The 27130-nt window shown below is 41.6% G+C and overlaps 1 protein-coding gene across 3 annotated transcripts in view; it reads right to left on the bottom strand.

Moving 5' to 3' along the window:
* sympk (symplekin) overlaps positions 1 to 27130 on the bottom strand; it is a 117063-nt gene that overhangs the window by 27748 nt on the left and 62185 nt on the right. For all 3 annotated transcript variants that reach the window (XM_059951382.1, XM_059951380.1, XM_059951381.1), the window contains exons 17-24: positions 26492 to 26652; positions 23034 to 23142; positions 18580 to 18680; positions 13659 to 13749; positions 12707 to 12814; positions 7961 to 8148; positions 6219 to 6395; positions 414 to 503 (exon numbers count right to left, since the gene is read on the bottom strand). In XM_059951382.1, coding sequence (XP_059807365.1) covers positions 414 to 503; positions 6219 to 6395; positions 7961 to 8148; positions 12707 to 12814; positions 13659 to 13749; positions 18580 to 18680; positions 23034 to 23142; positions 26492 to 26652 — 1025 coding nt within the window. The remainder of the gene's footprint in view (positions 1 to 413; positions 504 to 6218; positions 6396 to 7960; positions 8149 to 12706; positions 12815 to 13658; positions 13750 to 18579; positions 18681 to 23033; positions 23143 to 26491; positions 26653 to 27130) is intronic.

The following is a 27130-nucleotide window of genomic DNA, read 5'->3' as shown; positions in this document are numbered from 1 at the left end:
CACTAACTATTTCACACCTGAGCTGCCCAAATTCCATGGACAGTAAAAACAAAGTAGGAACCATTAAGCACTGAACTATGCAAGGGGTATGTGGGTTTAGGAACTCTGCCTCGGTTCCAGCCCAGCTGCGAAAGGAGGAGGGTTGGGCATGGGGCTAGCAACTCCATTCCATAAAAACCCAGTGGTTAGAGAAATGCCAACAGAAGCCCCAAAGTCTTTATCCTGGGGAGAGGAAAAAGGATGGGTTACACCTGCGATAACTTGAGAACTGGCCCAGGACAGGATTTTGGCGAACTGCTGTAGGGGTGATAGGGTTAAAGATATGGATTTAAGAATCTGATTTTGTATTTCATTATGTGAAGTTCAGACCCAGCTAATAAAATTCAATCCATGGTAGATTCAGTGACACTCACCTCATTTATGGGTTTAGCTTCCATTGGTTCCACTTCTGACTTCGAATTGGCCTCCAGCACAATCATTATAGATTTTGGAATGTGATTTTGCTGCAAGTAAAGTTAAAATAATGAATGATGATTTTGCTGGCAGCAGCAGACTGCATAATCGGCAAAAGGAGCTACAATTGCTGGCTTATGTCCAATAGCTGACCTATTCCAAGGTCTGCGATACCTTTTAATCCATGTTACTAACTAATCCTTCCATTGCTCAGTAAATTCTGAACAAGCTGCACATCCTGTTATCACTGGAAACATTGCACAGACTAACAAATGATGTTTCAAATACGTCAATTCAAAAGATTAGGTGAGCAGGCACATGGAAACTACAGTTCACCACCCCCCCTCCAGTTCAAACACCATTGCTCATCAATGCTGCATCAAAATTCTAGACTCCTCACCATTAAGTACCTTCACCATGTCAACTGATTGAACACTGAATGAGAGCACTTACTCTCTCAGACCTGTTCCAACATTGAACATGGTCCTCTGTGACCCCAATCAATATACATTCGGCCCTCTTTATCCGAGGGTTCAACCAACCGCAGATCAGGAAAACCTGGAAGTTTTCTCTCCTACACTCGTTGTTTGAGCATGTACAGACTGTTTTTTCTTGTCATTCTTTCCTAAACAATACAGTATAACAACTAATTACATACCATTTACTTTGTATTAGGTATTATAAGTAAATCGGAACATGTACATCCGGTATTATTTAGCATCAGTTAGTCAAACGTTTGTCTTAGTATAAAGTATACACTTTACATTTCTATGTATATAAAATACTTAAGAAACGTATGAACTTCAATAATTAAACCACTGCATTGCTTAGTAATAACTGTAGCTTTCAAGGGGGCAAGGCCTTTCACATACTTCATTATTCTCACTTTATCCTTTAAAATTGTTCCGATCGTTGACCGACTGTAGCCTAATGCTTCTCCAGTGACTGATGGCGTTTCACCTCTTTCCGATCGCTTTATTGTTTCCACTTTATTTTCATTCGTGATCGTTTTCCGTCAACGGAACAGAAACACTGTGGATTCAGCAGCAGCCGCGGGCAGCAGATCCCGAGCTCCGCCGGGTCCTAAAGTCCACCCATTGAGACAGGTTAAATAAGGGACTTGAGCTTCTGCATTTTTTGGTATCCATGGTGGGGGGGGGGGGGGTCCTGCAATCAATCCCCCACAGATAAGGAGGGCCAACTGTACACGTCTTTTCATTCTAAATGTACTAATCTCAGGCAATTGACTTAGCAGAAATTGCTGCTTGAGGATGTGCTGGATTATTTCTGGAATTGTGCAGAAGTGTTTCCTAACTCTAGTCCTGAAAAGCTGGCTGTATTTTGAAATGGTCCCTCCTAAATCTAAACAATTCTAAACTGGAAAGCTGGTTCTAAGCTGGATCTAAAAGGATCGAAAAAGCGTGGATTGGGACAGGTTGATTTCTGACAAGAATGTCGTTGGTAAGTGGGAGGCCTTTAAAGGAGAAATTTTGTGAGTGCAGAGTTTGTATGTTCCTGTCAGGATTAAAGAAAAAGTGAATAAGAATAAGGAACCTTGGTTCTCGAGGGGTATAGGAAACAGGGCACAAATAAGGTGCTTGAGGAGTATAAAAAGTGCAAAGAAATCAGGAGGGCTAAAAGAAGACTTGCTTTGGCAGTCAAGGTGAAGGATAATTCAAAGAGCTTCTACAGGTATATCAAGAACAAAAGGATAGTAAGGGGTAAAATTGGTCCTCTTGAAGATCAGAGTGGTCGGCTATAAATGGAACCAAAAGAAATGGGGGAGATCTTAAATGTGTTTTTTGGTGTCTGTATTTACTAAGGAAACTGGCATGGTGTCAATGGAATTAAGGCAAACAGGTAGTGAGGTCATGGAACCTATACAGATTGAAGAGGAGCAGGTGCTTGCTATCTTGAGGCAAATCAGAGTAGATACATCCCCAGGACCTGACAGGGTATTCCCTCGGACCTTGAAGGAGACTAATGTTGAAATTAGTCTGCCAGGGGCCCTAGCAGATATATTTAAAATGTCGGTATCTACAGGTGAGATGCCGGAGGATTGGAGGATAGCTCATGTTGTTCCGTTGTTTAAAAAGGCTCAAAAAGTAATCCGGGAAATTATAGGCTGGTAAATTTGATGTCGGTAGTAGGTAAATTATTGGAAGGAGTACTAAGAGATAGGATCTACAAGTATGTAGATAGACAGGGACTTATTAGGAAGAGTCAACATGGCTTTGAGTGTGGTAAGTTATGTTTAACCAATCTATTAAGAGTTTTTCGAGGAGGTTACAAGGAAAGTGGATGAAGGGAAGGCAGAGGATGTTGTCTACATGGACTTCAGTAAGGCCTCTGACAAGGTCCCACATGGGAGGTTAGTTAGGAAGATTCAGTCGCTAGGTATACATGGTGAGGTAGTAAATTGGATTAGAAATTGGCTCATTGGGAGAAGTCAGAGAGTGGTAGTGGAGGATTGCTTCTCTGAGTGGAGGCTGTGACTAGTGGTGTGCCACAGGGATCAGTGCTGGCTCCAGTGTTGTCATCTATATCCATGATCTGGATGATAATGTGTTAAGTTGGATCAGCAAATTTGCTGATGATACAAAGATTGGAGGTGTAGTGGACAGTGAGGAAGGTTTTCAAAGCCTGCAGAGGGATCTGGACTAGCTGGAAAAATGGGCTGAAATATGGCAGATGGAGTTTAACATGGTAGGGCACTGTGGAGTGCAGAAGAACAGAGGGAACTAGGAATACAAATTTCCCTAAAAGTGGCGTCACAGGTAGATAGAGTAGTAAAGAGAACTTCTGGTACATTAGCCTTTGTAAATCAAAGTATTGAGTATGAGAGTTAGAATGTTATGATGAGGCTGTATAAGTCATTGGTGAGGCCAAATTTGGAGTATTGTGTGCAGTTTTGGTCACCGAATTACAGGAAGGATATTAGTAAGGTTGAAAGAGTGCAGAGAAGGTTTGCAAGGATGTTGCCGGGACTTGAGAAACTGAGTTACAGAGAAAGGTTGAATAGGTTCGGACTTTATTCCCTGGAGCGTAGAAGAATGAGGGGAAAATTAATAGAGATATGTAAAATTATAATGGGTATAGATAGAGTGAATGCAAGCAGGCTTTTTCCACTGAGGCTAGGGGAGAAAAAGAACCAGAGGACATGGGTTAAGGGTGAAGGAGGAAGAGTTTAAAGGGAACATTGGGGGGGGGGGGGGGGCTTCTTCACACAGAGAGTGGTGGGAGTGTGGAATGAGCTGCCAGATGGAAGTTGTAAATGCGGGCTCACTTTTAACATTTAAGAAAAACTTGGACAGGTGTATGGAGGGATATGGGTCAGGTGCAGGTCAGTGGGACTGGGCAGAAAAATGGTTCGGTATAGCCAAGAAGGGCCACAAGGCCTGTTTCTATGCTGTAAAGTTCTAAGGTTCTATGGTTCTGATCCAGGAAATGGCTTTTCTCAATCCACTCTACTAGTTTGTTAAGTAGTTTGAAAATTTTAAATTACAACAATACCATCTTATATTCTGTGTCTCTTTTGTTGGTTTGGACACAACAATTGCTGTTTTCCTTGTAGTTCAGCTTTCTTATGTTTTTTTAAAATTTTTACATAATTACCTATGTATAATTGTTCAGTGTGTTTCTCATAATTGTAGTTGCCTTTCTGGAAACTTCTGTTTCAGTACTGGGTATTGAATAAGGCCTATCTTATTGATTGATGTAAATGATGAAATTTGGTTTGTGTGTCATTAGCAATGTGGTACATGTTGGTTCACTCTCTAAGTCTCTGCTCCTTTCCTTGCCACTAGGCTCAGCTCTTTGCTATCTTCCTTTCCCCTCATGCTTCCTTGTTCTTGTAACCCTTAATAAATGACCAAAAGAAACAACTTTTATGCCTCATTCTTGACATCCAAAGAACCATGGGTTGAAAAACCATTGGGATCCAAGATTTTGTAAACTGAACTAGATATATTGTGATAAATTTATGCTGCATTCCTCCCAAGACCCATTTTTTTCCCTTGTTGTCACCACAACAAATCACAATAGTAAAGAGCCTAACTCGGCCTCATTCTTTTTCCCAAGTCCATTGCTTCTATATATGACATTTTAAAGATTCACCTGTTTCACTGCTTGTAGCTTTTTTACTATTTACAAAGAAGTCTATTCAATGCTTTTTTATCACCATAATGCACTTCCTTCCATTTGCCACACTTTTAGCCAATGTTTCTTTGTATTCTATATCTTGCTTTTACAGTGTCTTATCGTGTCATAGTACACATGAATATACGGTATTCTGTCTTTCTAAACAAATCATACACAAATACAGTGGATTCCAGTTAATTAATCAGGGCAATGCTTATTTGGGGCAACTGTTAAAAGAGCAAAAACTAATTTGAGAAAACTGCCGGGATACCCTTTGTTAGTACTGTGCTGCTTAATTAGGGCAGGTGACCTTTGTCAAACAGTTTCTAATTAGTGTCAGTTGTATGCCCTTGCTTGGCTGTGAGACACTTCACTGTGTTTATAGTGAACAGTTTTTAAAATAGCGTCTGTTGAGTGTACTTATGTTCAAAACGCTGTGCTTTTTGTCTCTGATGATTGGTAAGGAATAAGCAGCACGACAATTCAAAACTGTTTTACTCACTACAGTTTCAAGCATTCAGTCTTGGAGATGCCAGAAACAGCTAAGACTGAAAATGAAACAACTTCACTACTTCAACAAGTTAGGACTATGAGGAATTTAAAGGTATCAAAATCATCTTGAATGTTAGAATGAAAGTGAAAATTCGGAGGATGCAATCATCGATGGATGGCATTGAATGAAGGCAGTCCATTATCAACACCAGGTGTCTGCACTGATTTTGTTCCTTGGTTACACTAGATGAATCTCTCCATTGACAAATATCAGGAAATATAGTTTTATAGTACTGTAGTACTTTTGGTAGTATTCTAATTTGTTCTGTGTTACATTGAAATATGTAATTTTTTACAGTTTCTTTTTTTAAAAATACATGATTCTAACTATTTCCATGAAAATTCGGCCACTCAGTTGAGCCAAATGTATTGGTCCTGATGTGTCCCAATGAACCTGAATCTATGTACGGTGATTAGCTTCCCTTTGGTAAAACACCACATCTATTTGATTGTGGTAATCAAACTGTATTAGATTTGAAGAGAAATTAAAGAAAGAAATACAAAAGAATGGGAGGACTGCAGTAGTGGCAGTCCAAATTTGATGAAGGGTCCTATAGATATAGTGTATAGATTTTTAAATGGAACATTAATGATGTACTAAAACGTTTATTACACAGATAAGGCTCATGAAGAGGCAGCACAGTATAATAGCAGTTAGTATAACGCTATTGGGTTGAGTTCCGCTGCAGCCTGTTAAGAGTTTATACCTTCTCAGCATGACCATGTGCTTCCTCCATGTGTTCCAGTTTCCTCCCACATTGCAAAGATGTACTGGTTAGTGGTTAATCAGTTCCATGGGTGTCACAGGCTTGTTAGACCAGAAGGGCCTGTTGCAATTAACTTATCAACACTGGGATAGGCAGCAAGCTATTAAAGACACTAGTAACGGCTCTCCCCATTCCTCTTCTCCTAACTTCCAATGCCTTTGCACAGTGGTACTCTAACTCTGTTGGTGTCAGTCATATTCAGCCACTACGCTACTCAGAAACAGTACAGGTATTGTTTGTTGCATCTTAAAAAAGCTGGGAGTTACAGGAAAGCAATTCTTTTCAACCCAAACAGCATCTACATACCTGGTGTGGTGTGAAAGAACGCACATGTGTCAGGAGTGGTTCTCGGAGTTCTGGGCATTTCTCGAAAACATTGGCAAGTTGGGTGGGTGGAAGTTGCAACAGCACCTGGAAGGACTGCGGTTTTGTTCGTTGGCAGCACTTAATGAAGCCTTCCCACACCTTGGGATACTTCCAAACCTGTATCAGCACAGAGAAGCTCCAGCTCAATAACCAGGTTCCAAGTACCCCAACATCGCTAGTCAACAGGTGTTCATACAGTACAGTACAATAAACATAACAAAACAACCCAAGGGCTCTGTTACAAACTAAAACTGACACCATCTCATGAGGAGATACTGGGGCAGATTAATAAATAATACGATATTCTGCAGATGCTGGAAATCCAGATCAACACTAACAAAATATGGGAGGAACTCTGCATCTATTGAGAGGTATAAACAGTCAACGTTTCGGGCCAAGACCCCTCAACAGGATCATCAGTCCCACCAATACTGAAGCTTTAATGCCGATAGGACTGATGGTCCTGAAGAGGAGTGCTTCAGCTCCATTCACAACATGCAAAGTTTTCTGGTGTCCAACCATTTCAATTCTTATCCCCATTCCTGCTCTGACAAGTCAGTCCATGGCATCCTATTCTGCCATGATGAAGCACTCTCAGGTTGAAGGAGCAATACCTTGTATTCCACAGATGATCTCCACTCTCCAACTTCTGGGAGTTATTCCAATCGTTCTCTCTTCTTAATTTCTCCATTTTGGCCTCTTTCCTCTTCTCCTCACCTGCCTGAAATTTCCCCCGGTGCCCCTCCTCCTTCCCATTCCCCTATCAGATTCCTTCTTCTCCAGCCCTTTGCCTTTTCCACTTATCACCTCCCAGCTTCTTACTTCATCTCCCCTCCCCACCTACCTGGCTTCACCTATCACCTTCCACCTTGTACTCCTTCCTCCACCTCTTTATTCTGGCTTCTTCCCCTTCCTTTCAAATCCTGACAAAGAGACTCGGCCCGAAATGTTGACTATTTGCTCATTTCCATAGATGTTGCTGGGTTCCTCCAGCATTTTGTGTGCGCTACTACAGAGGAATAAATGTTTGGTTAAAGAGAAAAACAGGTCACAGGCTTAATCAGGAAACAGAGAGAAGGCTTAAGCCTATAAGACCATTTGGCCCATCAACCCTGCTCTGCCATTCAATCATGGCTGATTTATTTTCTCTCTCAACCCCATTATCCCATCTTCTCCTCATAAACTTTGATTCCTTTACTAATCAGGAACTTAGCAGCTTCCATGGACTGAAAGCTGCCAATTAAATTTGGGGATGATCAAAAAGTCAGAGTTTAAGAAATTTGAGCATCTTGGCAGGGGATTTAAAAAAATTTAAGATAGCATAGCAGCTAGCGTAACGCTATTACAGCTCAATGTGTTGGAGTTCCAAGTTCAATTCTAGCATCCTCTTCAAGGAGCCTCTATGGAATGTGTGGGTTTTCTACAGGTCCTCCCACAGTCCAAAGACAGACTGAGCAGGCTAATTGGTCATTGTAAATTACCCCATGATTAGATCAGGATTGAATCAGGATTGTTGGGGGTTGCTTGATGGTGCGGCTCGAAGGGCTAAGAGGATCTATTCTGTGCTGTATCTCTAAATAAATTAAAAACAAAAAATAACCCTGGAGGGAACTGAATGCTACTCAGGGACATACTCATTCCATTGCCAAAGAAAAGTCAAATTCACCTCCTTCCCCCATTACCTGCTTCATTATGAGGCGGGACAGGATGTTCATAACAAAACCCCCAAGACGTGGATACATGGTGAGGGACTGAATGACTGTTCTCATCAGCAACATCGGCAGTGGGCTCTGTTCCATCAGTTGCTGCATCACAACAGCAAGAACCTCTGATGTGTACACATTCCTCTCCGCAAAGCACAGGTTTGTAGCTTAAAAGGAAAAGAATCATAAGCAGTCTGAAGCAAATTTATTATCAAAGTACATGTACACCATATATAACCATGAGATTCATTTTCCTGCAGGTAGTCATAGTAAATACACAAAACACAAGAAAATCAAGGAAACATCATACCAAAAAGGATACAAAAAACAAACTGTGCTTTACTTACTTTTAACTCTGAAGGGAAAACAATAGTTATTTATACAAGAACCTTAGAGTTAGAAATGTGTCCCAAACTTTCACAGAATAGAATCAGATTCATGCAAATTTGTGAAGTGTTCCATTTTTTTTTGCTTGCCTGGACTGGGAGCATGCCTTATGAGAAAAAGTTGAGTGAACCCTGCCTTTTCTCCTTGAAGCAACAGAGGATGAGAGGTGACCTGATAGAGGTGTACAAGATGATAAGAGGCACTGATCATGTCGATAGTCAGAGGCTTTTTCCACAGTCAGTCGATAATCAGGGCTGAAATGGCTAACACAAGAGGGCACAGTTTTAAGGTGCTTGGAAGTCAGTACAGAGGAGATGTCAGGGGTAAGTTTTTTTTTAAAATGCAGAGAGTGCTGAGTGCGTGGAATGGGCTGCCGGTGACGGTGGTGGAGGCAGAAACAATAGGGTCTATTAAGAAACTCCTGAATAGGTACATGGAGCTTAGAAAAATAGAGGGCTATGCATAAAGCCTAGGCAGTTCTAGGTAAGGACATGTTTGGCACAGCTTTGTGGGCCAAAGGGCCTGTGTTGTGCTGTATGTTTTCTATGTTTCTTATTACCACCAGCATGTATCATGAAATTTGTTAACTTAGCAGCAGCAGTTCAATGCAATATATAATAAAAAAGAAAAAAAAAAGTAAATCAATTACAGTATACATATATTAAATAGATTAAAAAATGTGCAAAAAAACAGAAATAATTTATATTAAAAATGTGAGGTAGTGTCCAAGGGTTCCATGTCCATTTGGGAATTGGATGGCAGAGGGGAAGAAGCTGTTCTGAATCGTTGAGTTTGTGCCTTGAGGCTTCCGTACCTCCCACCTGATGGTAACAGTGAGAAAAGAGCATGTCCTGGTTGCTGGAGGTCCTTAATAATGGATGCTGCCTTTCTGAGACACTGCTCCTTGAAGATGTCCTGGGTACTTTGTAGGCTAGTACCCAAGATGGAGCCAACTAAATTTACAACCCTCTTCAGCTTCTCTCGGTCCTGTGCAGTAGCACCCACCCCCCCATACTAGACAGTGATGCAGCCTGTCAGAATGTTCTTCACTGTACATCTATATAAGTTCTGAGTGTATTTATTGACATACCAAATCTCTTCAAATTCCTAATGAAGTATAGTCGCTGTCTTGCCTTCTTTATAACTGCATCGATATGTTGGGACCAGGTTAGATCCTCAGAGATCTTGACACTGAGAAACTTGAAACTGTTCACTCACTCCACTTCTGATCCCTCTATAAGGATTGAAATGCATTCCTTCATCTTACCCTTCCTGAAGTCCACAATCAGCTCTTCCATCTTACTGACATTGAGTGCCAGGTTATTGCTGTGACACCACTCCACTAGTTAGCATATCTTGCTCCTGTCACCATCTGAGATTCTACCAACAATAATTGTATCGTCTGCAAGTTTATAGATGGTATTTGAGCTATGCCTAGCCACAGTCATGTTTATATAGAGAGTAGAGCAGTGGGCTAAGCACACACCCCTGAGGTGCACCAGCACTGATTGTCAGTGAGGAGGAGATCTTATCACCAATTCGCACAGATTGTGGTCTTCCGGTTAGGAAGTTGAGGATCCAATTGCAGAGAAATGTATAGAGGCCCAGGTTCTGCAACTTCTCAATCAGGATTGTTTGAATGATGGTATTAAATGCTGAGCTATAGTCAATGAACAGCATCCTCACGTAGCCTTTTCCGTTATCCAGCTGGTCTAAAGCTGTGTGAACAGCCATTGAGCTTGCGTCTGCCGTTGACCTATTGTGGCAATAGGCAACTTGTAATGGGTCCAGGTCCTTGCTGAGGCAGGAGTTCAGTCTAGTCATGACCAACTCCTCAAAGCATTTCATCACTGTCGGTGCAAGTGCTACCAGGTGATAGTCATTAAGGCAGCTCACATTATTCTTCTTAGGCACTGGTATAGTTGTTGCCTTTTTGAAGCCATTCAACCCCTAGACCAGGGGTCGGCAACCCGTGGCTCCGAAGCCGCATGCGGCTCTTTCATCTCTGTGCTGCGGCTCCCCATGGTTTGTTAGTTTTTGAAATGTAATTCGAAATTTGAAGATTATGGTGGTCTTGTACAATCTAAAAACGTTGTGGAGACCCCATTTCCTGGCACATCCAAACCGGCTCACAATTAGCCACCGTTCCGGCTAAGGGAGATAGCCTATGGGGGTTTGTGAGTACGTGTCTTTTGGAGCATCCGCACCCACGGGGACGGGTTGAGGGAGGCTTTAAAGCAAGGCTGTTTAGTTCAAATAAAGTTACCTTGACTGCAGTGTCTTTATTTTAGCGCTGCGTGTAGCACACCGCTGCAACGTGTTTTTTATCGCTATTAATATACATCACCACTGCCAATGCCTGACACCCGCCAGTGCGCGCTTTCTTTTAATTCTTCGATCCAAGGTAGGCTAACTATGGAGTAACCTTCAACCCAACGTCTTTTTTTCGGAGTTCAAAATGTTTTTGTTGCATGCAGAAATGCAATTTCGTTTTCTCTGCAGGAGTTCATCAATTTCATAAATGCAACACATTATAGTTTGTTTATACATAGCATAAAGGCAAAAAAAACCCGTTGTATGCAGTGTTATTTCATTTTAAATGTCAAACTGGTTTTGTGGCTCCCAGTGTTTTCTTTTCTGTGGGAAATGGGTCCATATTGGCTCTTTCAGTGGTAAACGTTGCCGACCCCTGCCTTAGACAATAGGAATCATTTGGAGAGGACAGCAAAAGAACTAGGTATTAGGGAGAATCTAAAGGTGAAGGGAATTAGGAAAAGTACAGGTCACAGAAGCATTATCCAGAATGCTCATCTACAAAATGTAACTCATTGACTTATACACTAAGTGGCCATTTTATTAAGTGTTCCTGTACATCTGCTCATTAATGCAAATATTCAATCATGTGGTAGCACAATGCACAAAAACATACAGACATGGTCAAGATGTTCAGTTGTTATTCAGACCAGAGAAGAAATATCTCAGCGACTTTGATCATGGTGCCAGATGGTGTAGCTTGTGTATCTCAGAAACTGCTGATCTTCTGGGATTTTTGCACACAACAGTCTCTAGAAATTTTAGAGAATGGTGCAAAAAACAAAAAAATAAAATTCCACTGAGTGGACATAAACAGCTTGTTAGTGAAATTAATTGGAAATGGGACTAATAAGACGAGTCTTTGAAAACAATTGACAGGATTAGAAAAGGCTACAGACAGTTGTAGACTCATACAGTAGACTCATGGGACTAGGCTCTCCATCATTGAGAACATCTTCAAAAGGCAATGGTTTATAAGGCAGTGTCTATCATCAAGGACCTTCACCATCCAGAGCATGCCCTCCTCTCATCACTACCATCAGAGAGGTCAACTGACTGGTATAAATGGCCTTATTGTATAGATGAGTGGCAGAATCTAAAGGGTTTGATGGGAATGTGGTGAGAATATTATTAAAACAGAATTAGTTGAAATCAGTGCTTGTTGGTCAGTGAGACAATCACTGGTCCTAGATGTTCATTGAGCAGAAGATGTACAATTCTAGCTGCTCCAGTACAAGGATGTGAAGTCTTTGGAAAGGGTGCAGAAGAGGTTTAACAACATACTCCCTGGATTAGAGGGTCTGAGCTACAAGAAGAGGTTGGCCAAACTTGGCTTATTTTCTCCGGAGTACTGAAGGCCAAGAGGAAACCTAATACAAGTCTATAGAATTAAGAGAGGCACAGATAGGGCAGTCAGTCAGAATCTTTTTCCCAGGTTATAATTATCAAATACTAGAAGATATGATTTAAGGTGAGATGGGGAAGCTTTAAAGGAAATGTGCAAGGTAAGTTTTATTTTACACAGAGAGTAATTGGTGCCTGGACTGGGCTGTCAGGTAGTGATGGAAGCAGAAAGAGACCGTTAAGACATATGACTCTGCAGGAAATGGAGGGATATGGACCATATGCAGGCCGAAGAGATTCAATTTAATTTGGCATCACGTTCAGCACAGACATTAAGGGCTGAAGGTTCCTGTGTTGTACTATGTATAACACTATGAACAACACCCCACGTTGTCCTGTGTTCCGATGTTCTGTGATCCATCTCCATGCTATATAACTACGTAAACTGACATCCCATAGCAAAAGCAGACAGCTCAGCTAATTTTCCTGACAGAAATGGGAATAAGCATTTTACTCAAAATCAGCTTTCTCAAACCATGCCCATGTTTAATGTAATTGGTCTCAGAACACGAGATTCATCAATGAGAGTATTGGGTTGTTTGCCAGGACCCTGCAATCAGCTGGGGAAGGGTGCAGTGAGAGATAAGAAGAAAACACAGAGATACTGTGGGTATTAGTTACCTTTGATTATTGACTTCATGTCGCATTTGGTAGAGTCTATGTTGTGCAGGGCAATGAGAAGATCACCAGGGGTCAAGGGAGAAATAGCTGCTGAGCCTCCCTCACCCACTAGAAAAGAAGAAGAAATATTACATAGTTCGGACTTTAAAGTCTTACAGTAGGCAGAGAATGTAGCATTCATGTACACCCCATCTTATGCTTATTAACAGCAAATTACATCCAGCAAGTAAAATTCCACCACAAAACATTACCTCCACCTTATTCCCGTCCAATGGGCAGCTCCCTTTATTTAATGTGGCACAATTCCACCCACGTGAAAAATTAACACACTAAACCGTATGTCATTACACTGTGGAAGCGTACCCGGGTCACTGGGGCTGTAACAGCATTACACCAGCCACTACACTACCATGCTGCCCTAGAGATTTGGCTTGGTTTATTATTATTGTCACGAATACCGAGATACAGAAAAGTGCTTTTCTTTGTACGTCATTCAGTCAGATCATGCTGTACATACGCATATCAAGTTATAGAAAGAAAACTTAATTTGATATAAAAGCTACTGGGAAATTGCAGTGCAGGAACATTGATATTAGTGATATAGAAGCTGTCCTTGACCCTAGTGGAACGTGTTCCCACTCTGCTCAAGGATGCCTCTCACCTTAGACATTCTATCTTCTCTCCTCTCCTGAGAAGATAGGGTGATAAGCATCCTTGACCAGAGTGGGAGTTGGGCGATGGAAGGTGGGCAGCGGGAAGAGTGGCCAGAGTCAATAAAAAGGAGGCTGGTAAAAGGCAGTGTACAACTCCAGGGTGCGCCTACAAGACACTGAAAATGACAGAACCTACAGCCTCCCATCATATGAATGCAATTCCTTCACTTCCCACCGCAGCACACAATTTCTCCTCCGTTACCAACCCCCACCTCCCTGCAAGCATCGCCACAACTCACTGTGTGTAGTCCCCAGAAGCCGGTTAAAGACCTCCTTCACCACAATGGGATTCAGTTTGATTAGTTTGGGCAGCGCCTGGATTACTTCTTTCTGTGAAAGAGAGTTAATACAAGGTTACTTATTATTTCAAGAAACATACTGAAGCAGCTTCACACGACACTCGCTGCTGTATCAGGGAACTTCTGCTGTTGAGGGAAGGACACTGAAATTAGCTGTAAACTCAAAACAGTTTAGAGATTGCACCACATTTAGACTTGGACACTGGCTATTTTCTCATCAGCAAGTTGACCACAATGATCCCTGAAGTACAGTATGTTAGCACTTATCTTAGATCCTCCTCTTTTTAGATGACCCTTGCTCAAAAGGAGAGTTGAGTTTTCATGCAAAGTCCTTAAGACCATAAGACACAGGAGCAGAATTAGGCTAGTCAGCCCATCAAGTATGCTCCACCATTCCATCATGGCTGATCCCGGATGTCACTCAACTCCTTACAACTGCCGTCTCGCCATATCTGTTGATGCCCTGACCAATCAGGAAACGATCAACATGCCTTAAATATATGCTGGACTTGGCCTCCAGTGCAGTCTGTGGCGGAGCATTCCACAGGCTTACTACTCCCCGGCTACAAAAATTCCTCTTTACTTCTGTTCTAAAGGGTCGCCCCTCAATTTTGAGGCTGAGTCCTCTAGTTCTGGATACCCATACCATACGAAATATCCTCTCAATATCCACCCTATCTAGTCCTTTCAATAATCAGTAGATTTCATTGAGATCCCCTTGCATTCTTCTAAATTCCAGTGAGTAAGGCCCAAAGCTGCCAAATACTCTCCTATGTTAACCCTTCATTCCCAGAATCATCCTTATGAACCTCCTCTGGACTCTCCCCAATGACAACACTTCCTTTCTGAGATATGATGCCCAAAACTAAGTGTCTTATAAAGGCTCAGCATTAACTCCCCTTAACATAAATGTCAACATTGCATTTGCCTTCTTTACCACAGACTTAATAAATTAACTTTCTGGGAGTCTCGCACAAGGACTCCTAAGTCCCTCTGTACCTCTGATGTTTGAACCTTCTCCCCATTTAGATAATAGTCCGCACTATTGTTCCTTTTACTAAAATGCATTATCATACATTTCCCAACACTGTATTCCATCTGCCACTTTTTTGCCCCTTCTTCCAATTTGTCTAAGTCTTGCTGCAATCGCATTGCTTCCTTAGCATTACCTACCCCTCCACCTATCTTCATATCATCCACAAAATTTGCCACAAAGCCATCAAAGTCACTGACAAATAATGTGAAAAGCAGCAGTCTCAATACTGGTCCCTGAGAAACACCACTAGTCATTGGCAGCCAACCAGAAAAGGCCCTTTCTATTCCCACTCGCTGCTTTCTGTTTGTCAGCCATTGCACTACACATGCCAGTATTTTTCCTATAACGCCATAGGATTTCATCTTGTTAAGAAGCCTCATGTGTAGCACCTTATCAAACACCTTCTGAAAATCCAAGTAAATGGCATCCACTGCCTCTCCTACATCCATCATCTTAAGTTAACCAATAATGTCAAGAAGGTTCACAGAAGGTTCAATAGGTAAAGTAAAGCAAGGCAAAGCAGTCAGAAAGGAAGCAAAGACCTGGAAAAGTGTGCAAGGTGCTAAGAGGCACAGATCAAGCGGATAGCCAGATACTTTATCCCAGAGCAGAAATGGCTAATATGAGTGGGGATAATTTTAATGTGATTGGATGGAAGTAGAGGAGCATTGTCAGGAGTGGTGATGAAGGCTGACACACTAGTGACATAAGACATTCTTAAGATATTCTTTGGTTGCAAGATGGTGCCAACAACCAACTGTGACATCCTGTAGACAGCTCATGAAATTACGAGACACTTTTCTGCTCTTAAATATATCTCTCCTGAACTGTGATCTATTTCCATTTCAGGATGTGTTTTTCAGCCAACTAAATGAGCTGGTGCTTTTGGGATCTTCTTGGGGATAAGGTAACAGACAGATGTGAAGGTCATCGATACCTAATAGCAGAACAGAAACTTGTGGTTGGGTCCATTACACTCCTCTGATTAAAGTGTTGAGAAAGATTAAAAATGATGAGACCAAGAGCAGCAAACGAATGCGTTCTGTGCCATCTGCCTGTCCTTGAGCAGTCTCCCTCTCGCTGTAGCCGGCAGAAGGTGCAGGAGTCATGGGCCCCACACGGCAAGGTTCGATCAGCTTAGTGGACTCATTCTGCATTTTGATGTTCAATGTCCTCAGCGCTGAAAGCAGCTGTGGATTCACTTTTGAGGGACTCTGCAGTTCATGTGACGTGATTTTGTTTACACTTTTTTTTTACTATTTGTATGATTTGATGGCAGTGTTAGCTCTGCAGCCTCTTTCTCTGCAGTTTGATGATATCTAATGTCATGTAATGTTCACACTTTTTGTTGTTTGTGCTATTATTTCTATTTTCCATGCATAAGGTGTTTGAGTTTAGGGTGAAGGGTTTTCTTTAGTCAGGTTCTATGATGTTTCTTTGTTTCGTGGCTGCCTTTGGGAAAACAAGTCTCAGAGTTCTATACTGTATACATACTTTGATAATAAATGTACCTTGAGACTTGAATAGGCACTGGATTTAGGAGGAAAGGGTTAGATTGATTTTAGAGTAGGTTAAAAGGTCATCACAACATCATGAGCTTGAGGGCCTGCACTGTACTGTAGTGTTTTGTGTTCTTAAAATGGGATTCTCTGACCACTTATCTGTTATGCTAATTTCTGCACACTGATCTCCGATTAAACATATCAAACCACTTCAAAGGGAGATAAAGATCAGACCAGAAGAAGCAACTTCAACACTACAGGACAGATTTGAAAACATGGACTGGAACAGATTCAAGCAGGCGGCTTCCTGCAACAATCACATTAACATTGGTGAATACGCAAGATTTGTGACTGGCTACATAGAGAAGTGCACTGAGGACATCACTACTATTAAACATATGTGGGGATAAATCAAAGCTACGGCTGACAGCATTGACTCATGGCTGAGAGGCCCAGATGTTGCCTTCACATCAGCAGATAAGACAGCTCTCAGGTCTGCGCCATCAGGAAGACAAAACGAGATTATTCACAGACACAAGAGACATAGGGTGCATGTGGCTGGGCATTCAGACCATAACACTACAAGTGCACACTGCATAACAATGATGGTGCCACTTCTCTTCCTGAATGTCTTTTACACTCAGTTTGAGTTATGGAATGAGGAAGGCCCCCAGCCCACTTCTCTCCCACCCCCCCCACCCCCCGAGGAGCAGGCACTCTGTCTAGTGTGAGGAAGATCCTAGTCAGACCATACCTGGTCGGGTGCTGAGAGACTGTGCAGCCCAGTTACCTGAAACTCTAGCAAACATCTTCAACATCTCTCTGGAACAGTTCATTACCCCCTACAGCCTTCAAGACAGCTAGTATCATCCCGGTGCCCAAGAGGACAACAGTAACCTGCCTCAATGACTACCCTCAATTAGTAATGACATCAACAAGAATGAAGTGTTTTGAGCAGCTGGTTATGATTTGCATTAAATCCCATCGTCCTGATACACTGGGCCCCTTTTTATTCGTTTATTACTGAAATCGATCCGCTGATAGTGCCATAATCTCACACTCCACTTCGTCCTGTCCCACCTGGAAAATGATTCCATATATGCCAAGCTGCTGTTCATTGACTTCAGCTCTGTGGTTAATACAACCATCCTTCAGAAGCTAGAAAGGAAACTGTCCCCTTGGATCTCAACCCTTCTCCCTGTAACTGGATCCTGAATTTCTAGACAGAAAGTCTATGTTGGCAGAAACATCTCTAGCACCATCACGCTGAACACCAGTTCTCCCCAGAGCTGCAAGCTCAGCCTGCTGCTGTTCACATTTCTGACACATGGCTGCATTCTAGATTCAGTTCAAACCAAATTCAGTTTGCTGATGACTGCAGTGATGCCAAGAGGAGGTAGAGCGGCTGGTAGAATGGAGTGAGCACAACAACTCGAGTCTCAACATGGACACGACCAAAGAGATGATTGCTGACTTTAGGAATGCGCAGGTTGACCACTCCTCACCGCACATCCATGGCTCTTCTATGCAGAGTTAGGAGAACCTAGTTTCAGAGAGTGCACATAATAGACGATCTCACCTGGTCCCTCTTTGGTCAAGACAGCACAACACCATCTCCACCTCTTTAGGAGACTGAGGCGAATGAGGCTCCCCCCTTGCACCCGATTGTCCTGACCAGTGGCACTGCCATCTGCAAGGCATCTGACCGCATCCCTACAAAGGACTGAGAGGATCGTGAGAGTCTCTCTTCCACCTATCTGAGATACTTGTCAGGTGTACTCAGGGCCCTTAGCGTTGTCAATGATTCCTCCCATCCATCCTACAATCTCCTTGACCACCCTACCATCAGGCAGGTGGTACCATAGTGTTTCGACAAGAACTGTTCGGATGAGAAACAGCTTCTTCCCCCAGGCCATAAGACTACTGAACCCCCCTCCCAACACCCACGACTCATCATGTATGAAGTGCCAGTAATGTTAAATTGTTTTATTTCTAACTTGTACCGTATATGCATCTTATTATTTGTGAATTTATTTGTGGTAATATTACTTTGTGTTGTGTTTGGGTTCTATGTACTGTGCTGTGCACCTTGGTCTGGAGAAACACCTCCTTTGACAGTATACATGCGTACACTTGAATAACAATAAACTGAACTAGAACTTTAATAGGAAGCCTCTTGCTATTTCATATCCATAAGGACTGGATTCACTCATGTGACACGTTACCCTCCCGCTCCTTCTGACACTCTGTCCCCTCCATTGTTACTCATTTTCCTACTAGGAGCCATCCTTGCCATAACTTCAGTCTGAAAACATTATAGTACCTTCTCAAGGCCATTCAACACTGGGATCAGAAATCTGACGTCTGGAACCCTCTTGTGGTAGAGATCACGGACTCGCTTCACCAGCTCCGGTGATGGAGGAACTGAAATTATATCAGATTATTACTGGATAACATTCAAGCTCTATTAACAGTTTCTGTCAGCCAGAAAGAACAACAAATTACAAATCAGTGAATAAGAATGAGGCAGGTGGAAATGGACATTGCTGAAGTCTTTGTTCATGTTGTTGCAAGAACACTCACGGCCATTTTGAGAGACTGTCCTTGCAATTACCATTTTGTTAACAGTTTGGTGAACTGATTCTTGCTCAGTGATAACTTAATCAGAGCAACTGAACATGGGTACAATGAGTTTCCTTTAGAGACCATTTTCAGTTAAGAAGATCTTCACTGGGGGACGTCACGTGATGACGTAGGGTCGAGACGTTGGGAACCCAGCTCCCTCGTAAAAAGTAATGAAATAAGGTTTAAATGAAGAAGAGTTAACAAATATCTACTAGAAACTATTTATAAGTAATTCAGGATTATCTTTTGATATGGCTCCTAAACTGAAACAGAAGAAAGCTACTACTTCGAAGACTGCGCAAATCGGCGGGGAAAAAGGCCTAACCGTCTCGGCGAAGCCTCAGACTCAAGTTGGATCTCCTCCCGGCGAAGTGCATGGCACTTCCGATGATGCGGGACCGGAAGTTGCAGCAACGTCGGCGGTCTCTAAGAAGAAACGGCACGAACAACGCATGCGCGGAAGTACGCATGAACAGATATTAACAAAACTACAAATCCCAACTACGGCTGGAAGTGAAATTGGAAGTGGATCGGAAGTAGAAATAGACTCTTTGGGAGATTCAGAGGAAGAAGAAAAGGAAAGGAAGGAAGAGATTAAAGGAGACATAAAAGATATCCTGATATATATGATGAATGAATTAAAAGCTATAAGAACCGATGTGATGAATGAATTTAAAGCTGTAAGAACAGATATGACGAATGAATTAAAAGTTGTAAGAACAGATATAAGAAGGATACAGAATACACTTGATAATGTGATGGAAAAACAAAAGAAGATGGATAATAAAGTTAAAGAGATGGAAATAAAAGTGGATGAAAACACTGAAAGAATAGACAAGATAGAAGTGAATAATCTTGCCTGGACAACAGAAAGAAAATGGATGTTGGAAAAAATGGATGCGCTTGAGAATTCTAGTAGACGAAATAATATTAAAATTGTTGGCCTTATGGAAGGTACAGAGGGAGAAAATCCAATAAAATTCTTTCAAGAATGGATGCCGAAGATTTTGGAAATGAAAGAAGGAAGTCAAGTAATTGAAATTGAAAGAGCACATAGAGCTTTAAGACCAAGATCTCAACAAGATCAAAATCCAAGATCAATTTTGATAAAAGGTACCAAGATAAAGAAATGATCTTGAAGGCAGCTACTCAAGGTGCTAAAAAGAGAAATGGGCCATTGATAATAGAAGGAAAAAGAGTATTTTTTATCCAGACATAAGTTACGACCTTCTGAAGAGGCAGAAGGAATTTAATCCAGTGAAAAAATCTTTATGGGAAAAGGGCTATAAATTTTTATTGAGCTACCCAGCAAAATTGATAATTTTCCTGGATAATGGAGAAAGAAGTTTCTTCGTTGACTACTGGAAAGCGGAGGAATTTGTACAAGAATTACCTGATGTCCATAAAGAGGAGTAAAGAATTATAGAAATGGAATGGACTAATGATGAAGACTGAAACAAGATTGGACTTGATGGACATTTATAAGGGAAAAAATAGTCGAGGAGTATTAATTGGGAGTAGAGACATTAATTATTTGTCTTTTTTTTCTTCACTAATATATTTTCTTTTTTTTTGCGGGGAGCTGGAGGAGCTCCTGATCGATTTAACGTGTACAATCATGGCGATTGCCATGACCCGTAAAATGGGGGGGGGGGGGGTAATGTTGTGTTCTTTTTATTCACAACATTAGTGGGGGGGTATTTTGTTTTTTTTTTATATATTAGTTATCTTCTATTTTTCTTCTCTTTTGCCTGGATGGTTGGGGAGAGACTCATAGCAACATGGAGAATTTTAAAGCGCTCCCAAGGTACTATGAATGATTAATTTACTTAATTTATTAAGTTTTAATGTTAATGGAATTAATGGACCTGTGAAAAGAAAAAGAGTTTTAACATATATTAAGAAAATGAAAAGATAGATTAAATTCAAATATGTCTGACCAATGTTTTCGATGTAATCAAGAAATCGGTATTTTTTTACATTCTACTTGGTCTTGTTTTAAAATTCAACCATGTTGGATAAATTTAAGACTGTTATTGGAACAAATTACTGGAGTACAACTTCCACATAGTCCACTATTATTTTTATTAGGAGATATCGAAGGGACTTATATTTAACTATGGATCGTTGGAATAATGAAATACATAGTTGTATTCCAATTGAAAAAATTATGTATAATCTAAGAAATGAATATGATATATTTTAGAAAATTTGGTTTCCATACTTATAAAAAATAGGATTAAATAGATAGGTCCTTTGAAGATAAAATTATAGTAATTGGGGAAAGTAAAAATAAATATCAAAATTATTTTGAACTTCATGGAGCATGTGGGGATCCTCCGATATCCAGGCAATTTTTCTCTTCTTTTTTTCTTCTTTAGATAAGGGTTAAGGGGGGAAGGGTTAAGGGGAGGGGGGAGGGTTAATATTATTTTTCTTATTTTTTTATTATCACATTTATTCTTTGTAATTTCTAAAATTTAATAAATAAATAATATTTTTTTTAAAAGATCTTCATTATGTAAAATGCAGCTTATAGAAGGAACAACATGTGATCTGGTCATCTAGATCCAGTGTTTGGCTGACCTGGTCAGACTGGTCTGAGTTGGACAAAAGAAATCCCGCAAGCCACAAGACTGAAGGAAACAGCCATAAAGCAATACTGCTTATAGCTCTCACCATATCCATTCAGAACTGACACAGGTCAGTCAGATGGCCTTGAGCCAACAGAATTGAAATATCATAGATTGATCTGATAAGGAAAAAATAAAAATGATGGATTTTAAGAGCACAATCAGTGAGAACTCTGTGGAGACCAACCTTTTTTCTTTGACTGATCGTGGAGGGTCAGGGAAACCTGGTGTATTTAATTTGTAAGTTCACATGCTTGTTACTTGAGACAATAAAGTACTTGTCCATAAATAAATATTCTGTGCCTAATTGATCATTATTGAGAAAGCATCCTTGTAACAAGCCAATGAAGGAAAAGGACAAGCATGTCATGGTGGATAAATATTCCTTCCCCACCAGGATCCCTTTGCTACACTGAGCCTTCAAAGTTGCCATAAACCCAACTGTGAAACTGAATTCAATCGCTCAGTGTTTGACCCCAGCAAAAGAAAATCCAGCAGAGAACAGAAGTACCTTGACAAAACTACAATATGGCAGATATTTATGTTGGCCAATGAAACAAAGTACTCAACATGAAACATACATTCAGTGAACACACACAAAATGCTGGTGGAACACAGCAGGCCAGGCAGCATCTATTAGGACAAGCACTGTCGACGTTTCGGGCCGAGACCCTTCATCAGGACCAGCATTTTGTGTGTGTTGTTTGAATTTCCAGCATCTGCAGATTTCCTCATGTTTGCACATACATTCAGTGGCTGTTTTATTGGATACAACTGCTTATTAATGCAAATATCTAATCAGGCAATCACTGGCAGCAACTCAATGCATAAAGCCATGCAGACATGGTCAAGAGTTTTGTTCAGACCAAACATTAGAATGGGGAAAAAAACGTGGTCTAAGTGACCGTGGAATGATTGTTGGTGCTAGATAGGGTGGTTTGAGGATCTCTTAAATTGATCTCCTGGGACTTTCACACTCAACAATCTCTAGAGTTTACAGGGAATGGTGCGAAAAACTAAAATCATCCAGTCTGTGGATAAAAATGCCTTTTTTGGTCGGAGAATAGCTGGACTTGTTCAAGCTGACAGGACGGCGACAGGAACTCAACTAATCACGTGTTGCAACAGTGGTGTGCAGGAGAGCATCTCTGAATGCACAACACATCCAACCTTGAAGTGGATGGACTACAGCAACAGAAGACCATGCCATGTTCCAATCCTGTGCCTAATGAAGTGGCCACCAAGTGTATATCCTGTGATATACTGTATATTCTACATGATCAGAAAACTGTAGCAGGAACTATAGAGTGAACTCTAAGCTTTAATTTTCTAAAATATAGTTATGTAATTGTCTTCATGCCCAAATGCTCAACACAGCCGTAGAGCAGACATTTATTTCCTGTAATTCCTCCCTGTGCTCACGGCTCAGGAGCGAATATTTCCCACATTACTTATGCTCCAGATAAATTCTGCCGTCTGTAGACAATTATGTCAAATTATTACAGATCCCAGTGATTACCTTTGTCTGTTAAAATGTGCAGGCAGCGGGTCACAAGGGTTTCAGCACCTTTCGGACAGTTCTCCACCAACAGTAGAAGTTCAGGAGAATTCATTCCCATTCCTCGAATCTGAAACAACACCAACAGCATTGAGATGGAAATTGATGGTCTAAAAGTGCTCAGTTTTGTTTCAACACCATTCCATTATTAAATTAACGTAACACACAGAAAATGCAGCAGGAACTCAGGTCAGGCAGTAGCTGTAGAGGGGAATAAACAATTGCTGTTTCAGGCTGAGTCCCTTCATCAGGAAGGAAGCCAAAATAGGAAGTTGAGGGGAGGGGAAGGAGTGCATGTCTGTCTGGGCTGCCAATACATACCCAATTCTAAGAATGGTGGCGTTCCTGCAGCATTAAACTCTTTGACTTACGCTGGACCAATGAGCCAGAGACTCAAGTTCAAATCCCACCATGGGAGGTGGAGAATTTAAATGAAGATATGAAATCAGTGCTATCAACAGACAAGCCAATAGTTTTTGGAAAAAAAACATCTGTTGCACTAATAGTATTATTCCAGGAAGGAAAAGTGCTGTCCTTATCTGGTCACACTACATATAATCCTTACCCACAGCAGCATGATTACATGCGACATTAACTGTTCTAGCAAGCAAACTATTTGTTTGCTAGAAGAATAATGTGAGCTGCCTTAATGACTATCACCCAATATCGCCCGGTAGCTCTCAAATCTACAGTGATGAAATGTTTTGAGAGGTTGGTCGTGACTGGAATGAAGCTCAGCATTTAAAACCATCGTTCCCACAATCCTGATTCAGAAGTTGCAGAACCTCGGCCTCTGTACTTCCCTCTGAAATTGGATCCTCAACTTTCTAACCGGAAGACCACAGTCTGTGCAGATTGGTGATAACACCTCCTCCTCGCTGATGATCAACACTGGCACACCTCAGGGATGTGTGCTTAGCCCACTGCTCTACTCTCTATACTCATTATTGTGTAGCTAGGCATAGCTCAAATACCATCTATAAATATGCTGAAGATGCAGCCATTGTTGGTAGAATCTCAGGTGGTGACAAGAGGGTGTACATGAGTGAGATATGCCAACGAATGGAGTGGTACCGCAGCAACAACCTGGCACTCAACATCAGTAAGACGAAAGAGCTGATTGTGGACTTCAGGAAAGTTCAGACGAAGGAACACATACCAATCCTCATAGAGGGATCAGAAGTGGAGAGAGTGAGCAGGTTCCAAGTTCCTCAGTGTCAAGATCTCTGAGGGTCTAACCTGGTTCCAACATATTGATAAAGTTATAAAGAAGGCAAGACAGCGACTATACTTTATTAGGAGCTTGAAGAGATTTGGTATGTCAACAAATACACTCAAAATCTTCTATAGATGTACCTTTGAGAGCATTCTGACATGCTGTATCACTGCCTGGTATGGGGGGGGGGGGGGGGGGGGGGCTACCTCACAGGATTAAAAGAAGCTGCAGAGGGTTGTAAATTTAGTCCGCTCCATCTTGGGTACCAGCCTACCAAGTACCCATGACATCTTCAAGGAGCGGTGTCTCAGAAAGGCAGCATCCATTATTAAGGACCTCCAGCACCCAGGGCATGCCTTTATCTCGCTGTTGCCATCGAGTAGGAGGTACAGAAGCCTGAAGGCACACCCTCAGTGATTCAGGAATAGCTTCTTCCCCTCTGCCATCCAATTTCTACTTTTTAATATATAGTATTTCTGTTTTTTGCACAATTTTTAATCTATTCAATATATGTATACTGTAATTGATTTATTTATTACCATTTTATTTTGTGTTTTTGTTTCTTCTATATTATGTATTGTATTGAACTGCTGCTGCATTAACAAATTTCACGACACATGTTGGTGATAGTAAACCTATTCCGATCCTGACTATTAGATCAAAGCACAATAAGAACACAATCAATAACCAATTCTAGCAGCAGACTGACATTCAAAATTCAAGTTTATTAATCATATGTACATTGAAACAAGCAGTGAAAAACGATGTGGGAAATGTAGCAATCAAATTGCATGGAGAAAATGGTACTAAAACAGTGATGATATCATTCATATTAGTAATGTTGGCTTAGGGATAGGTATCGGTCAGGAGACAGTGGAAAATATAGTCTCAATCTTCTCTAAAACAAGAACATCAGAACTTGAAAAGGAGTAACCATTTGACTGATCTTTTGTACGCAGTCATCCTTACTCACAAAGGAATTATGTACAGACCTCCCATCAGTGCAGGGAACTATATGATCATGCACTTTGGCAGAAGGAATAAAGGCTATGTTCTAAAAGAGTGTAGTGAATTCAGAAAATGGAGATGCAAAGGGACTTGGGTGTCCTAGTGCAGCACTCACTCAAGTTAATGTGCAGGTTGAGACAGTAGTAAGAAAGGCAAGTGCACTGTTAGCATTCATTTCAAAAGGATCAGAATATAAAAGCAAGAATGTAACGCTGAGGTTTTATAAGGCATTGGTCAGACCACATTTAGAGCACTGTGAGGGGTTTTAGGCCCCATATCTTAAAAAGGATGAGCTGGGTTCACAGGACGTTCAGGATTCTGCTCCTACTTCTCACTGATGTGCTGCTGGGCAGTGACAATGCCTTTTAGACTAACATCATGAGCAGTGGTTAAAACAGTCCATGCAAATAATCACCTTTAGGTAAGCTTCAGCTTGTCAAATCAAGCACAAAGGATCTTGGCCTCAGTTGTACATTGCACCCATGCTCCTGGCAGCCCAGTATTCCTGATCCCAGCCCCATCAGATACCAATCACTGACATTTCACCACTTGCCAGCACAAAACATCAAGTGCAGTCCCGCTCACAGCAAACAGGTTCACCAGAGCCCACAGCAGAGAACTTTGCAGGGACACATCATGAGTATGTGAATGGCAAGTTTACAGATGGAGGACACAGTGGTTGAGCTGTACTGTTGCCTCTCAGCTCCTACAACCCTGACCTCCAGTATCTCCTGTGTGCAGTCTGCACGCTCTCCCTGTGACAAAGTGGGCTTCCACCAGGTCTTCCTGTTTCCACCCACATCCCAATCAGGCAGATTAGTTTATTAATTCTCCTTAATGTGCAAGTGAATGATAGAGTGCGTAGAGGGAGGAGTTTAATGAGAATAAAATAGCTTTGTATTGCCTAAGAGTAAATGGGTGGATAGTGGTAGGTGCAGCCTCAGTAAATCAAAGGGCCTGTTTTGTCAGCGACTTGAGATTTAGCGTACCTCAGTGTTACCTTCTGTACTAACCCCACATTCCCCAATTCCTTACCACCAGATCCATCACACCCACCCAAAGACACACAAAGTCCCAGTAAAACCAGACCGCCCCCTCCCTGAGAAAAGCAGTAGAGCACTGGTGTAATTAAAGTCAGATCTCAGAATGAGACAGAGAAAAGTATGCTACTCTCTGAACTCGGGCTTGGGCTTACCGGTTGCTCGATGACACGCAGTACAGTGCGCTTGATGTCAGCAATGGCCTCTGTGTAGACAGCAGCAAGCTCATGGATGAGTTTATGGTTCTGGGGAAGTAAAGCAAGGTACAAGTACAGGCACTGTTTCACCGTCTCTTCCGTCCAAGGAGCTGCCACCTCTGTCATGTCAAAAGAAATTAAAAAGAAAGTCAGCAGGTAAAAATAGCACACTATTCAGACAGCAGATGCTAACCCATCACTCCTGCAGGTAGACAGCTGAGCTTCGCCCTCTCAGAGTAATTTCATCCATACAGAACAGCACAGCACAGGAACCAGCCTTTCAGCCCACTATGTGGTGCCAAACTAATCATTAAAACCATACTAAATTAGCCCCTTCTGTCTACACAATGTCCAGTTCACCACATTTCCTGCACATTAATACGCCTACCCAACTGCTCTATCATCTAAAGCACTTGCAAATTTCTACAGATGAGCCATGCAATTCAAACTAATTGCAAAACTGTCTGGTATGGAAAGGCAACTGCACAACATCAGAAAAAGCTGCAGAAAGTTGTAAACCCAGCTAGCTCCTTCATGGGCGGTAGCCTCCCCAGCATCCAGGACACCTTCAAAAGGAGATGCCACAAAAAGGGAGCA

The sequence above is a fragment of the Hypanus sabinus genome, chromosome 26, assembly GCF_030144855.1.
Source record: "Hypanus sabinus isolate sHypSab1 chromosome 26, sHypSab1.hap1, whole genome shotgun sequence".
NCBI lineage: Eukaryota > Metazoa > Chordata > Chondrichthyes > Myliobatiformes > Dasyatidae > Hypanus > Hypanus sabinus.
This window is presented reverse-complemented; position numbering and strand designations above follow the sequence as displayed.